The sequence below is a fragment of the Tinamus guttatus genome, unplaced genomic scaffold (genome assembly GCF_059628265.1).
Source record: "Tinamus guttatus ecotype Peru unplaced genomic scaffold, ASM5962826v1 Tinamus_guttatus_pri_ptg000288l, whole genome shotgun sequence".
Taxonomy (NCBI): Eukaryota; Metazoa; Chordata; class Aves; order Tinamiformes; family Tinamidae; genus Tinamus; species Tinamus guttatus.
The window spans coordinates 3,326,381-3,342,400 of record NW_028288822.1 but is presented as its reverse complement, the minus strand read 5'-3'; the positions used below and the strand labels follow the sequence as shown (position 1 = coordinate 3,342,400).

The 16,020-nt window shown below is 38.2% G+C and overlaps 1 protein-coding gene across 1 annotated transcript; it reads right to left on the bottom strand.

Annotated features, from left to right (window-relative positions):
- Positions 1–828: 828 nt before the first annotated feature.
- BBS7 (Bardet-Biedl syndrome 7) lies at positions 829–15,946 on the bottom strand. The gene is made up of 19 exons (XM_088527688.1): positions 15,845–15,946; positions 15,404–15,469; positions 14,693–14,755; positions 14,173–14,348; positions 13,388–13,574; positions 12,658–12,730; positions 11,370–11,486; positions 9,854–9,984; positions 9,015–9,099; positions 8,027–8,129; positions 7,382–7,574; positions 6,307–6,381; positions 6,043–6,108; positions 5,412–5,551; positions 4,282–4,446; positions 3,465–3,574; positions 3,254–3,357; positions 2,204–2,327; positions 829–1,281 (listed from the first exon to the last, which is right to left on the bottom strand). Exons 1-19 carry the CDS (start codon positions 15,878–15,880, stop codon positions 1,145–1,147), a joined length of 2,151 nt encoding a protein of 716 aa, XP_088383814.1. The 5' UTR covers positions 15,881–15,946; the 3' UTR covers positions 829–1,144.
- Between the last annotated feature and the right edge of the window lie 74 nt (positions 15,947–16,020).

Genomic DNA, 16,020 nt, shown 5'->3' with positions numbered 1-16,020 from the left:
GCTGCGCTCGGCCCCACTCGGCTCCGCTCGGGTGCGGCGGGCGGGAAGTGGCGGCGCGCGGGCGGGGGCGGGGCGGGCGCTGCTGAGGGGCGGCGGGAGGGAGGGAGGGAGGGGAAACCCCCGTGTGGGCGCGGCGGCCGCCAAGACAGAGCCGCCCAGAGCGGTGGGGCCGGGTCTGGCTTCCCCCTTTCGGGGGTCAGTCTCTTCTCCAGAATAACAGGAGGACTGCTAGGACAAGAGGAAATGGCCTCACATTGCGCCAGGGGAGGTTCAGGTTAGACATTAAGAAGTTCTACATGGCTGCAGGCTGCCCAGGGAAGTGGTGGACGAGAGGCACAGGAACACGGTTTAGGAGGCAGGATGATGATGGGCTGAACCTGATGATCTCGAGGGTCTTTCCCAACCATAATGATTCTTTAACCACTTTTTTACTGTGGTTGCTCAAAACCACACACACATCTCTATCCAAAGAGCATTTACTGTCTCAAGCAATAAAAAAAACAGGCTGAAGAGTACACTGACTTTCACGTAAGGAGAACTGAAGGCTTCTGGGGAATGAGTTAACAAAGAATCACACGAGGAGAAGCACAGGGGACATTTATAAAACACCTCACCCCTTTCAAAAGAACAACGGTGTAAATCTAAATTGCAGAGCTGCTCCTCCCCGCCGTTCCTGCGCACACTCATTACGCAAAGCGGCTGCCAGCGCGGTGCCTGTTAGCACAGCTCACACATCACACATTAAACACCTGATTTTATTTTCTAAGCGTGCTAAGTTCATGAAAATATTTTTTTCATACATTCCTACAAATGGAAAATATTCCGATTTATAGTCTCTGATACTACTGAAAATACATTTCTGCAAAAGGGATATTCAGTATCTGCTTCTATAGCTTTCGTTAGCTATGAAAAACATTTGTGAATACATAAGCTGTGTGTGCGTTTCACATGTACAATGCTTTAGAGGAACCAAAGTTGACCAGTATTCAATATGGCAATAAATAAGAATAAAATTAAAGTGTAAAAAGAATAGTAAAACTTCCCCCCTTCCCAAATTGATGTATTGGACTTGATAGATGACTACCTTGGTTAAAAACCAAATAGCTAAAAGGAATCACTGCGTCCTTTCCTTGTCACTTCCAAATCAGGCTGCAGCCTCAAAAAAAGCAATCAGTCCATCTTGATCACAGCCATCCAGAATCTCCAGAAGAAGAGGAACTTTTGTTTTCACATTGGTGCCTTTAAATTTAAATTTATCTATGAAGAGATCTGTGATCATACCTGCAAAAGTAAAGTTCCAAAATTTTTGTCTTGTTTTCAACTATGAGACATCTCTACTAACAATGTTTTAAGCAATTATTTACTTCTAAATAAATCCAAAACACCCTCCCATTATCCCAGATTTCAGCTTAATTCCAAAAGGTATGTGTATATATATATACTAGCCTTAGAGTTACCCACACCTGAGACACTCAGGAGAAAGGAACATTCCACAGGTAGGAAAGGACAGCTCATTACTAAACCTAGCACCTGAGCTAAAAGCTATATGGGCAGAACCACCAGAAAATGCAACAGAATTTCCTTCACTTAATTAGGTCAAAGATTTTCCCTTCACATCCCATGCATATTTTTATGTTAATTTTTATGTTTATGTTAAGTCTTTTTACTTTGGCAGAACTTAATCACTCATTCAACTTTGATATATTCATAAATGCCATCTGGAATTGGAATACATTCCTTAATTGTGTTCATAAATACAAGGGTCATCGGAATATAAAAAGCTGCCTATTAAACAGAAGGTACAAAAGTCACTTGCAAATAACCCTGACAATCCCAGCACTGTGCTTACGACAGATATTTTTGGGAGTTCTCAGGCAAACAATTCTGAAAGACCTTAGCGGAGTTATTCAAAATTTGTAGAAGCAAAACCAATTTCATCATGTGCTACGTTCTATTGCCTTTTAGCTCTGGAATCCTACGATCAAAAATACTGTGCAACATGGTGTAACAGCCTAGCTGTAAGAGGAGATGGACAGATACACTTAGACACCTATTTGTCTCCTGAAGCTACTCAAATGTACCCTTGTATCAAATTATTTCAATGCCACGGCTACTGACTTGATAACTATTTCAATCATGTCCAATGTATTTTCTGAATATTAATTTGCATTTAGAAAAAAAAAAGCTGGGTTGATCAACAAACCGTAAAGTCTCTCAAGATGCGCAGGTTGTTTCTTGTATTCCTCAAGTAGCTGATCCGACTCTTCTAAAATGCTACGGTACTTAGGGAGCAAGAAGTCCACATTTCCTTCATGGACTTGTAATTCCTCAAAGACATTTTAAATTGTGAAAATTAAAAGAACGTAAATGTAACAAAAATGCAGCAGGGATTAAACAATGCCTTTCAAAATGACTTGCTAATTCAGAAGTGCCTTTTTCTCTAGGTTTTCTAATACCAGATGTTACCTGTCTCTTCATACGCTAGGTTTCTCAAAAGTCCTCCATATTACAGCTCTGAGCTCCTAGTGCTGCCGGAACAGGTTCAGTGCACAGCTCAGCCTCTACAGCATCCAGCTGCATCGCAAAGCTTTCACCATGCTTTTATAACTGTTACTATCAGATCCAATTAATACAGATCCTTTTATCCTGTACAGAAAGGCTGTTCTATTCTAGACTGAAGGTAATTATGCATTTTGAGTCTTAAGTGCTAACAGCTTTCGTCATTCACCGGATTATTTTATTGCTGCTTAACAAGTTAGATAACAGTGGCACGAAAAAAAGTTAAATGTTTGCTATGCAAAAAACAAAAAAAAATCCCAAGACAAGCACAAAACACCAAGAGCTCCAGCATCATTACCTGTGCACAAATGTAACATGCAATAATGAATTCTCTATTATTTTGTATCTCTCAGGTTTTCCTGTTTTAACTGATAACTAAAATATACAACATATTCTGTGCTCACTAGTAGTGAAGTTTTTCCACTAAGCAGAATTCAGACAAACTAGTTAAGTGCAAGAAGAATCAGCTGCCCATGTCCACTGTTCAATTTAAATACCCTCAACAACCATCAGTGATTCTCCATGTGTTATTTGCTAGTACAAATAGGAGTTTTACTTTAAAATGTGTGTCTCCAACATAACTACTATGTGTGTCTTGGGAACAGAAGAGGTAACATTAAGGCACATATCTGACTTGAGCCATACAGATATTTACTAATATAATCCACACAGAAAGCCTCCAGAAAATACTTACTTTCAAAGCATCTATTAAGTGAACCTTCTTGGCCAGCAGCTGCTGATACTCTAATTTGGGGTGGATAAGCTTTAACGTATACCTCACAGATTCTTCGTTTATGTCTAGTAGGGCATCAAAAAACAGGAACAACAAGCAAATGAATAATACATTTCATTTTAAAAAAATATAAAATGAAGTCAAAGACAGTAAAACAGCAAAGAAGTTTTACCGTATGATATATTAAGATTAATCTTCCTTTTAGTAGCCTCTTTGGAAAGCACATCTTTTAGGATGGATATGGTGGATATGTTGTCAGACTTAAAAAGTCCTTCACCTTTTCTATAAAAAGAAGAAACCTTTTAAACAAGCAGGCCAACCTAAAACAGCTGTATGCATTAGATATTTTCCCATTTTAAAATGTAAGACCCATAGTTTAATAATGAAATCAGAAAACAAAGAAACAAACCACCTCTATATTGGTCATAATGGTTCTTGTGATTCTCTTGTGTGGTTGTATACATCCATGTTACTCCCTCCTCTCCTACTGACAGTGTAATCTCGTCAGGGAACAGAATCTGTTCCAAGAGTTCATAGAAAGCAGTATCTTCAGGCATACACAGATAAAGCCATTTTATCTTACTTGATGCACGGCATTAAGGTTACACAAGTAAGATTCTGCATGGCATTCAATATACCAGTTTTTTTTTTTTTAGATTTCTAACACCTGGAAGGCAAACAGGAAGGCGAGCTTCATTACCAGAAAGGGGGAAAAACAAACACGTCTCTCCCCAAAAAGGACCTCAACCACTTTCTAGCTGTTAAGGATTATATCATTACTGTGCACGATTCAATCAGGGTAATCTTTAACAGCCCCTTTTAAGCAAAATTTTCCATTATCTCTACTGGGAGTTTTTACTGGAGACAGGAAGTGAGAAGGATGGAGAGGCAAATATTAGCATGTGCATGAGAATAGTCCTCATAGACTAGTCAAAAATAAAACACACAGCCGCAGCAAAGTCCACTCTCCTTCTGTAACTATATTTTACCTGTAAGTACTTTCAAGCTGTGTACCCAGAAAGGTGTTCTGAAAATAAAAGGTGACACTCTCTCCAGCTGGAGTCTTTTCAGGAACTTCGGGCAAGCAAAACACAACCCAGGAATGAATTTCAGCAAAACTGAACTGGCCTTTGAGCATCAGTGTATTCATGGGTCTACGACATTAGGAAAGTAAAAACTTGCCATTAGTTGCTAGGAGTGGCACTATCAGTGCACTGGATATCCCTATGAAAAGGAAAAATAAACACTTAATTCCATGTGATCATCTTGTTTATCATCAGCATCCTGCAAAAAAACAACATAAAAACCACCCTTGGCCAACTCCGGTACCTTGATAAGTAGTAATACACTGCAGATTAGTTTTCTATAACTCAAGACAAAAAGCTATGAGTATGTGCAAATTTTATCTACTAGTAGGTATGGCAAAATTGGGTAAGAACCAGTTGGAGGTTTTAGGCATACCTATTTCAAGTTGTTAAGCTTGACATTTATGATAAAGGTAAATAACTGACAAAAGAAAAAGATACAGCTAAAAGCCTCAGAGTCCTTCCACTGTGAAGCACAGACAGACAGCATTTACATCAAAACAAGGGAACACCTTGGCACTTCAAGCAAATACCTGATGAATGATTTTTTATCATTAATTCAATCCTTCAGTTTAAATGCCATCAATAGATGGTAATATAAGATACTGATTAAGGGGGAAGTCAAAATTTGGTAAAACAATGAGGGATATGGGGAAAAAAGTCACTCAGGAGCTAAAGTTAGCAAAGGGAAAGAATTACAGCAAAGGGGTTAGGGGGAAGCTGAGGCTGAAACTGAGAAAGACAGTGTCATGAAGGACAGTTTCCTTTCTGTCACACCCTTAGCTCCACGGACACACAGGGCTGCACTACCACACCCTGTCAATAAAATAATATCCAATAATCTGAAAATAAAGATAAAAACATCAAAGAAAGCAGGAACCTGCTAAACCTGCCCCTTTTTTGTCAGAAAACGCATTAAATGGAACGGCAGCTCAAGTTCTTAAACTGAGCATAATTGCTTAAACTTCTACAGTAAACCCTGTTTCAACTGCACTGCATCAGAAAGAAAAGCATTGATTTTTCTTTGTAAATACCGGTCTTGGTCAATAGAGTGAGTTCTCTGATGAAGTGAAAGTGGTTTAATCTGGTATTGATGAACTTGGCAGGTTTTCGGTTGAATTCTTGGAGTTACATATGCTTGAAGTGTCCCATATTGTCCTTCAATTGATCGAACCTGCATAAATAGAAGCAGAACCCACAAGCAAGAACAGGAAGGAAAAGATGAATTTACCAGAATTCAGAGAATTGGTGGGTGTTCAAAATTTAATAAAGATAATCCATATTTCAGCAGGACTTTAGTACAAATCCGTATTTCAGCAGGACTACAGTACAGAGTACAGAAAACTGTACAGTATTTACTGCGGTAATAGTTGACCACATCAAGAGAAAGCCTAGATAGAGCTAAATAGTCTCTATGTGTGTTTTGAAGATTATCTTTAGTAATCATGTTTTCACACATTTTCTCAGTGGTAACCACATAAACAGGGAATACGCAGCAGCAGAAAGGTACTACGTGAGAATAACTTGACTCATCATTTGCTCAGGTTAACCAGTCAATCCAGGAGGAGATGTCTGTATCCCTAGGCAGCACACTGCCACATACCAAAGCAACACACTGCCACATACCATATAATTTCCCATGGAAAGTATTTTGTGTCATTTTACCTTAAGTTCAAGTCTTGTAGTATTTGCTTGGCATCGGTAGGTTGCAAGAACAAAGTTGCTATTTGGCTGTGAACAATAAAAAACAGTGGAATAATATAAAACAGGTCAAACAAAACAAAAATCACCAAATAAGTAGTTTAACTCCATATATTTAATACTGCAAATATATCAATCCAAATTCGGTGGTTTTTTTTTTTATTATAGAAAGAGTATTAAGCTCTTTCATAATGCAATCTTTAAGTATTATTTCCTTGTTTCACTTACCTCAGAATCACAGCTGCTGAAACTAACAACAGCAGAATTTTTATCCACATCCAGCAAGTCTATTGGGACATCACTCTGTAGAACATATAAGGAAGGGAAAATAAAAAGTTTTAAATCCTGAGTAGCTTCTAATATATTTATCCTCTAACTCTAATCAATCTTTTTTCATAATAGTGAGGCAATATGGTTACTTCATTATTCATAGCAAAGAGGTAAAAGCTTAACAGACATGCAACTTATTCCATAAAGTTTATTTTTCAGAGGAATACGACAACGTCTCTTACAGTGTCTCAAACTCTTGCATAGCTGCGTTAACGAACAAAAAAAAGTTTTATTGCATTCTCTAGCAACAGAAGGAAATACCAAGCATTACCTCAGAACTTCGATCCTTTTCTTTATACAAAAGCACACTCTGCAATAAATTCAGGCCTAGATAAAAACAATTTGAGTATTCCTTGCTGAGCTAATGAAACTGAAGAAACCACAGAACTGCAAACTTGGTGTGCCTTAACACCTCTGATGTGTGGCAGTGGTGATTTATGGCAAAGTCCTTTGCCATAAAAATATGCAACAGGAAAAAAAAAATCATATAGTAGCTCCCTCCACTCTAATATGGCAAATTTACCTAAACAGAAATTCTTCCTGGTCAAATTTTGCTTCCCAGGCATATCCCAAAAGAAATTTAACTCAGTACTACTATTCTTCTGACTACAAAGACATTGCAACAGCTGAAATGAGTGTTAAGAAGAATAACTAATTAAGATAGTGTTAATTAGCAGAAATATTTGTCACTAAGAACATAAAAATCCGATACTGAATTTGTTCAATTGCACAGAAGTGACCCATACCATTCTCCAAGTGAATCTTCCGGTACAGAAGATTACACAACAAACATGTAGAACAAGTGCATCAATACCCCAAGGCTGCACATTTCAGCTGCCTATCAATTCAGACAGTTAAGAACAAACACATACTTAACAGCTTATAGCTTGTCTTTTTAAACAGAAAGTCTCCTCATGCTTTTAACTTTTACTTAAATCTCAGTGAAAGCCAACACGAAAACAAATGCTCTCACCTGTACCAGGACATTATCTATAGCTGTCTGCACCTCCAAGATGAGGCTGTAGCTGGCATCATCCTTATTTAATGTAAACTTATCATTCACACTGAACACAGGCACTGATGAAACAGCAGTACTGGACTGAGAAGACTGCTGGTATTTTTCACGTTCCTGGAGTACTTTTATCTGTAAGCTTTCCAGTTCACTCCTAGAAAAGAGAAAACACAAACTCTTCAGAAAAGTTAACTGTAAAAGCTACCTTTGAAATTAAATATTTTACTCGCAAAGTTGTCATATTTCTGATCTTCTGCCCACTGTTTTCCAATCAGACATGACCAGTAAAGTCCTTTTTCACATACATAACTTCACAAAGATAAAATAAAAGCTATGTAATATGAAAATGTAGGTTCTACCAGATTGTGCTTGAAGAAATTTCTAATAGACACTGAAAGGACATGTTCTTCCCTTCAAAAACAAAACATATTTTTAATAATATATGACTATTTCCCTTGTATCATTTAGAAGATTAAAAAGAGAGAAGTGAAGAACTGTAGAAAGAACTGTAAGAAAGACGGCATCAAGACAACATCATCCAAAGACAAGACAGAAGGGACCATGAAATAGCAGGTTATTATTGATTTCTGCTTTGATAAAAATTACCTTAAGGATGAAATCTTGCTTTGCATCTCTTGACTTAATTTTAGCTCTTCACCAGATCCACCTTCTCTATGGATGGTTTCTGTAGTCAGCCCCGTCAGCCACCCTAAATCAATATACAAAGTTTATATTCCAAATAAGCTATAAATAAAAAGGTACACCTAGCTTTTACATCTGTGTAGAGTGACTTTAGCTCAGGATTTTGGATAGGGAGAATAAAGCTCTAGTTTTATCCTTCTTTGGAGGATACACTCCAAAAAGGGATGGCTCTAGACATTAAACATAGATTTTTATGGGTTGGTAGTCATTCTATATTTACAAATTGAAAAGCATTACTTATCCTTTCTCATAGAGCACTTTAAACAAATAATCCATCTATAGGTATTTTTATCTAAGTGTTTACTATTCAACCCTACTACTTCTGACAGAAGTTTTCCTAATAGCAGCACTATATTTGAAAACACTAAAGAGCTGTAAATTTATAGAAAACTGCATACCACGTAGTATATATTGAGACAACATGCTCTTGGTTGATGTGAAAAAAAACTTGGTTTTCTTAATGGCATTTACCTTTAAAAAATAGATATGCGATTTTATACTGTGATACCTCAGGTATGGTATGTAGACCTAGGTGTTCGGCAGAATTAAAACGGCAAAACTGCATTATTACAAAACGCACCACAAAAGTGGCCAAGTAAATGCTGACTATCTTTTATATTCCTCAGCTACCTACTTCAACAACTAAGAAAGTCAAATAATGGTGCAAGGTTTAAAAAAAAATCCACACAAGTCATACACTGCCAGGCTTCAAATGTAACTTCTGCTGTTCAGAGCAGTATTTTTCTTTTCTACCAAAATTTACCAAAGCCAGCCTTCTGTAGCCCACACTGGAGTTTGCCTTTGCAAAGCCAGAGGTGCGCCTGTGTTTTTCTTTTACATCTCTATTCCATACCACACCCAGCTTCTACTGAATGAATAAGAGGCAGCTTACCTGAATAGGTGCATGCTAAAATTTCATCATATCCATCTTTTCCTACGCAGCCACCTTGGATTGACACAATGCTCTCTGATAATGCCTTCAAATAAACACATTCAAGGAGAGGGAAATATCACTGGACCCATTTTAGAAGTTTGGTTTCGCATTTTTTAGTTTTTTTTTTCCTTTTTTTCCTTTTCTATTTTTACTTCTTCCTTTTTCCCTGCATCACAAAATACCTACATAGATGCAGAGTATCTAGACACTAAAAGCAAGTAAACTAGCTGATGATGACCAAAGCTAAATCAGGCTGCTTTAATTAATACATTTTGATACTGCCTTTGCTACATAGAGTAGAAAGAGGTGGCTTGAAGTAAAACACTGATGTACGCACATTTTTCCAGGGATAATCAACAGTCTGATTGAAAGCTAACATAATCCCTATAAAATAAATCCACAATTTTAGAAATTTATAATCAAGCCTAGAAAAATTCTGACAGCTAACATTCATTATTTCATATGCAAAAGACAGATTATACACAAGTTGGGTTTAGTTTCTTCACTCAGGTTTCACCCAGGACAGGGTTCAGTAGTTAGCAGAGACAGGGCATCAATACAGCTGCCACACTATTATGATTTTTACTCAAACTAGGATTATGTCACTTTCTGCTTTTCAAACCTTAGCATAACCCTTTGAAGTTTGTACTGCTAACATTACAGAGAGCAGTAATTTCTTTTAAAAGATGAATGTCATTATAGCTGTAACTTTCAATCTTGTAAAAGCTTCAAATTTTGAAATACAGATTTTTAATTCATTTTGCCAGCAAAGAAGAATAAGATGAATATGGACTTACATGATCATATAGAAGAACCGGATCATCCGCACTCTCAAAGTTATAGACTTCTAGCATACCATCATCTCGTCCAATGAGTAATTCTTTAACCCCATCTCCCAAAATATCAAAACTATCAATACATAAGATACCTAATGAAAGGGACAAAGAAAGCACTTGCTTCATCTTTGTTTATGACATATACACAGGCCACATTAAACTACAGAGAAAGAATTCTAGGTCAGTTTTTAAAGTCTTGTAATAGCTATTTCTGGCTGAGCGCATCAGAGAGGGCTGAAGTCTCTGATCTGTAGCCAAATGTCAAAAAAATGCCATGTGATTTTATGGTAGCCAACACCAAGTCAACACTAAGAGCCCTCTCCAGTGAGCAACACCGCAGGTGAACAGCACTGTATGGATATCCCTTGTATGAAACCCCCAAAACTCCCTCCTGAAGGAGTTAACCCTGCCATGCCAAACTTCTTCCTAGATGAACTATCTGCCTGTCCACTCCACTCTACTATTCTTTGTTTCTGAGAGCATAAACAGAGCTGTAATCAACACACTACTACAAATTCTGAATAATTTGACAGAAATAGGGTTGTGGCTTGTGCCAGATCGGGATTAGGTCTATAGTGCTCAATGACATGTTAGTGTGACAACCCATTACCACTGAACCGGGTGGAACCACAGTCTGTGACAACCAGACAGGCAGAAAGAGCTATAGAACGGAGGAAAGGAAAGGAGGGAAGAGGGAGGGAGAGAGAGAGAAAGGGTGCATAAGCTTTAGTGTAAGACAACAAGAAAAATCAGATGGAATTTGAGCATTTCAAGTATTGCAAGGGAACAGTATGGCCATACTTAATGCATTTTAAAGTTTAATGTTTTCTTTCGTGGGATAATTAAATTCACATTTAAAAAAAAAAAAAAGGCATTTCTGGTCCTTTCCTTTTCAATGGAGTAAAGGCTAACACATGCTGCAGAAGCAACAGTATACCAAGACTGAAGTGCAGAAAGCATTCTACTATGTTCACACCACTTAAACCATACTGTGCAGCTTTAAGGAAATCTTTGCACTATCTTCAGAGAAAAACCTTAAGAATGATTTAACATAAAAATAGTCTTGGAGGGAAGATGCAAGCCTTTCCTCTGAAAAGACCTAGGGACTACTGAACATGTGAAAAATTTAGCATTTACACATTCATATTGGCATTTAAAGATAGTCACAAAAAAACATAAATTTCAAGGGATTATATATGAATTTGTATTCTGTTTTAACATTGTCACTTTAAAAATCACACTATAACAACAAAGTTATGCTAAAAGACTGGAAATAGTACGAACAGAAAATCCAAAGCAAGATGAATTGATTAAAATTTAGGAGAAAGAATAAAAGAGAACTTATTCATATTAATATCATACACTGCAATAATTATAATGCAGATCCAAAATATCTATGAATAAGACCTCTTGATTATAATACTTGTAATAATACCTAAAGCTGGAAAACCAGAGATGAGGAGACTGAGACACATACCTCCTCTCTTCTTTTCATTTCCAATTTCCCACTTATGTACAGGACTGGAACCAGTAATCTGGATCAGACCCACTTTACCATCAGAAGTTCCAAACACAACTTCTTCTCCAGAATCACCTAAGCACATAAATTCATCTTAGAATCAATACAATTATACAAGGATTTTAAAAGTATAGCTGTACTCTGCTTCCCAAGAATTTAAAAACCAAACAAAGAATGCTGTGCAACAGAACTGCCACGCTTCAAAAAAAGAGGCAAATATAATAGTTGCAGTTTTCATGTAATTTCTTCAATGCTCGTATTTTCTTGTGCACAAATATCCTCCTATACTGGAGTTCTGCCTAGCGACCAAGGCATTCATAATCTAGGACTTTAAATTTAGGCAGAGGGGGACTTCGTAGTTGCCTTTACAGAGAGAGAGAGAAAAAAAAAAAGTGATTCACTAAGAACATAGATCTAATAGTGAATAATGCCTTGAGAGGTAAGCAAAAAAAGTAGTACTTGGCCAAACCAACTGTGAACATTGCTGTCAAATGGTCTAACCAAAACTAAACTAAGCACCAGATTAAGACACCAGAGGGATTTATAGTAGGTTAATACATATTAACAAGAAGGATGATCAAACTATTTTAAGCCTGATCCTTCTTGATCCTTCTGCCACATCCTCAGTGCACAGGAACACTACTGAATATTCTCTTCCATGCACGGATGCACACAGCTAAGGATTCCCATTAAGAAAAACTACATGTAAGAGAGAAATCCAAAACCCAAACTAGCTTGACGTCTCCAGAAGGGTAGTTCATATTTACACATACATGATGAAACCACTTTATATCTCACTGCTGCTGAAAGAGGCTTTCAGTGAAATGTGAGTATCATTTAGAATCATCTAAAAAGTTACATATAAGAATTACAGTCAGTGCATAAAAAGCAAAATGGGGGAAGAGTCTCTAGCCTCAAATCTCCACAACCGCCTCACCAGTCTCAAACTAAAGGCACTATAGTGATCCTCCTGCCATCTCTCTCTTTTCATCTTATTATTTTCTCACTTGCCTAAACAGTATTAATGCTGTAACTCTGACTCAGAAACTGTTTTTGTGTGTTTGTGTATGTGCGTGGAGAAAAAGGTATCTTTAACTTTGAATTTCTTTTAGTGAGAACAGGCCTTTCATCCCTTTTGCCACATATGAACTTCATCCACTAAAACAACAACTAGATCAACTATAATGTCTTTTCAACTATAATGTCAATAAATGTTCAGTTATATGTATACCACAAATCTTGTTACCTCCATTTCCATTGTTTAGAGCAAGAACAGTAGGTGGTCCAGAAACTTCTACTTCATACAGTAAATCAGATCCCTAAAGACAGAGAAAAATACTTCAAATGATTTTTTTAAAATATTGTAAATAAAAAAAATGGAGTACATGTATACGGGTATCCTTTATTCATAAACATTTATTCCTAAACATTTACTCATAAATATTCATCTATTCATAAATAAAACAAAACATTCAAATTTTAAAAGGTCTTAAAATATGTTATTATGTTATTACCATATAAACATTCATTTTATGGTAAGATATACTGAGAATTCATCTGCTAGTATGAAGTAATAGTTATTTAAGATGAGACAGAATTACTGTGACAGTAATTTATGATAGAAAGAATTTCCCTATCTATATATAGTTACACACTTAATCACTTGTGTGAGCAGCTGTAGTTACATGAAAACAAATTACTTATTGTTACAAAAAATGTTAACTTCTTACATGTCTAAATTACAAAGCTTATTTATAACAGATTTTTATAAATCCTTATTTTGCAAGTTTACTATCATGATTTCAGAAAAACAAAACTTCATTTCCCCAAAAAAAATTAGTTGTATTATTACGGACAATAACGCCACCAACTAAGATATAATACACTCAAAACATTGAAAATGTGTTCATTCCCTTAAGAAATACCCAGATTCTATGGCATCCATACACAGAAGAAAAACAAGCAAATATTTTAACCTGTAAAACTCTGAGGACTCTATCCTGACACGCAAGTACAGGTGTAATGCAATTCACTCTCTCTACGGGAAGACAGAGAACATCATTGATTTTATCTCCTGACAAGTAGTAGTGCTGGTCTTTGCAGTCACAGTAATGGTTATAGATATAGCTTGCACAGAGGAAGAGATCCGATCCCGAGATATGCCTGAGAAGAAAACACTGCTTGGAGCACTTTGCCAGTACAGTTACAGGGATATTATTTTATCCTGATAATAATGCACAGACTGTGTTACTGCCTGCAGAGCCCACGGCAGATCCCATAGCATTAGCATGCCGTAAGCTATCCATTTCATCAGTTAAAAGAAAAAATGTTTCTTATGCACACTAGAACCATATGATTTATATAGTTCTCAAATTTTATCTCCTGTCTTCATGTCAAATCCTTAGAACACCTCTATAGAAATTTACCTAATGTATATTTGAGAGTATTAATTCTTCTCAAGACTGTTTATGTACAGTTTGTCCCAGGCCTTTTACAACCAAATCAAAGAATAAACAAGCTGATTTTCCACAGAAGGGGTAAAGGAACATCACGCACCATCCTAACAACCCCAGCTCCCATGCAGGGGCCTGGGCACTCTCTATTTGTCACAGGAAGCTCCTTTCTATGGGTCATGCAGCTGTTGCGTGCTAGAGCTGCACACACACCTACAAACATATATTGCCTTAAGAGGCCTATTTCATAAAAACATAAACTAACCAGTTGCTGTGCATAAAAACAGATACGTAAATAAAATACATACATGGCTTTGATGCTGTCAGTGAGATTAGTTTCAAATGAAAGGAACTGCTTCCCTCTTTTTGTGAAACCTTTAACTTCTGATCCTGTAGCCACAAAAATTTTCTCTTGCGGTGTATTAAGAGCTCCTCCTAACTCCAGCCTTGCAATTTTTTGCCCTGGCAGCGTCTTGAACACTGGCTGTAAAATAGAAAAGGGATTTTAACCATCTCAATAATATTTTTACAGCCACCTTTTCACACAAAGGATGATAAATTTATTTTACTATTTCTGGCAAAACTAATGTTACTACAGACTATAGGCAGATAAAAATAATGCCGTATATTTTTCCATCACAAAGAAATCAACCACTTTTGAGCAAGTCTTTTAAATATAATAAGCTAAAAAAAAAAGCTGTATAACATTTATCCTTATTTATCTAAGATAATTTCACCCTACTGATAGTTGTGCAATTTTTTTACTATTATCCCTCTTCCATATTGCACTCCATTCAAAAATACGTATTTAAACGGAAAAATACTTACCACAGCTTCTCCTTTTTTTATGCCGAAACATGTAATCACCCCATCCTGATCTCCAACAACAACCTTCAAAAGTATAGTAGAATATTATACTTTATTCCATTTGCAAATACTTTTTTTTTTAAAAAAAAATAACACTTTCACTAGATTAGTCATACTTTTCTGTGCTTTGGTAAACATTATGATGACCTATAGTACTTAGCTTATATAGCTGTATGGGATTATGCTTTACAACACTATGTAAACTACTATAAATAGCACATTATTGTTTAAGAACAGTTTTGATGTTAAGTGAGAGCCCTTACTACCCTTTCTCTGCTTCTTGTTGTAAAGGCCAGAAATCATCAGGTGACACCCCCCAGACAGGCATATTTTCATATTTTGCATTTATTATTTAAAGAAATGCACTACTGATTGTGTTGAGTTTTCCTGAAGAACGTTTTCATCAACTTGAACCTATATTAAAAGTATTTTTTTAAAGAACGCTTTTATTTATATATTTTTTCTAGCAACATAGACAAGACTGCAAGGCCTTCCTTTCAGTTTCTGCAACTCTTTAAATTGCAGTCGTTCAGATTCTTTCTTATGATTTACCAGGTAGAGGAAATCAGAAGTCAATTAACATTATGCTGGTATCATCAGGGCACTCTGCAAAGCAGAGAACAAATCAGCAAGAGGCTGCAGAACAAGCTCTCTGCCGCTAACAACGGGTACCTTCTGCGTCGCCCTGCGTCCCGATGCAGGGAGAAGCCTCATGGTCTTCTGCGCCGTTACTCCCACCTGGGTAAGGACACGTTTGGGGGTTTCACCCCGGGCTGCTCGCAGCAGCGGGGGCAGCAGCTGCCTGCGGAGCCGCAGCTCAGCCCAAGCGTCACCGGAGCGCCCGGCCCTGCTGAAACCGCCCCGGCAGCGCCTGCGCTCGGGACTCACCGGCTCCATGGCACCCTGCTACCCCGGCCCGCGCCGCCTCCCACCTCCGCAGAGCGCCGGGCTCCTCACCGCTACGGGCGGTGAGCGCCGCTGGCCCGGTCACGGCGCCTCGGGCCCTCCCGAGCGGCAACGGCTGCGCCATCCTCGCCGGGCGGCGCCGCAGGGCCGAGCTCGCTACCGAGCCGCGCTGCCCTCGGGTAAGGGGGCCCGGTGCCCCGGCGTTACCTGCAGGTAGTCCACGCGGGCCAGGCTCAGCTCCATGGCGAGGAGAGGAGCGGAGCGGAGCGGCCCGGCCCGGCCCGGCCCGGCCCGGCCCGGCCCGGCCCGCCCGCAGCGTCGCCGCACCCCGCGCCCGGCCCCGCTCTCGCCCCCAGCGATCGCGGCGCCCCCGTTTCCGCGGC

Coding starts and splice junctions, on each gene's coding strand:
- BBS7 (XM_088527688.1), bottom strand. CDS start 15,880: ATGGAGCTGAGCCTGGCCCGCGTGGACTACCTGCAG. Junction 6,109..6,306: donor TCAGCAGCTGTGATTCTGAG/GTAAGTGAAACA, acceptor TATTGTTCACAG/CCAAATAGCAACTTTGTTCT. Junction 2,328..3,253: donor ACTTAATAGATGCTTTGAAA/GTAAGTATTTTC, acceptor AATGTCTTTGAG/GAATTACAAGTCCATGAAGG.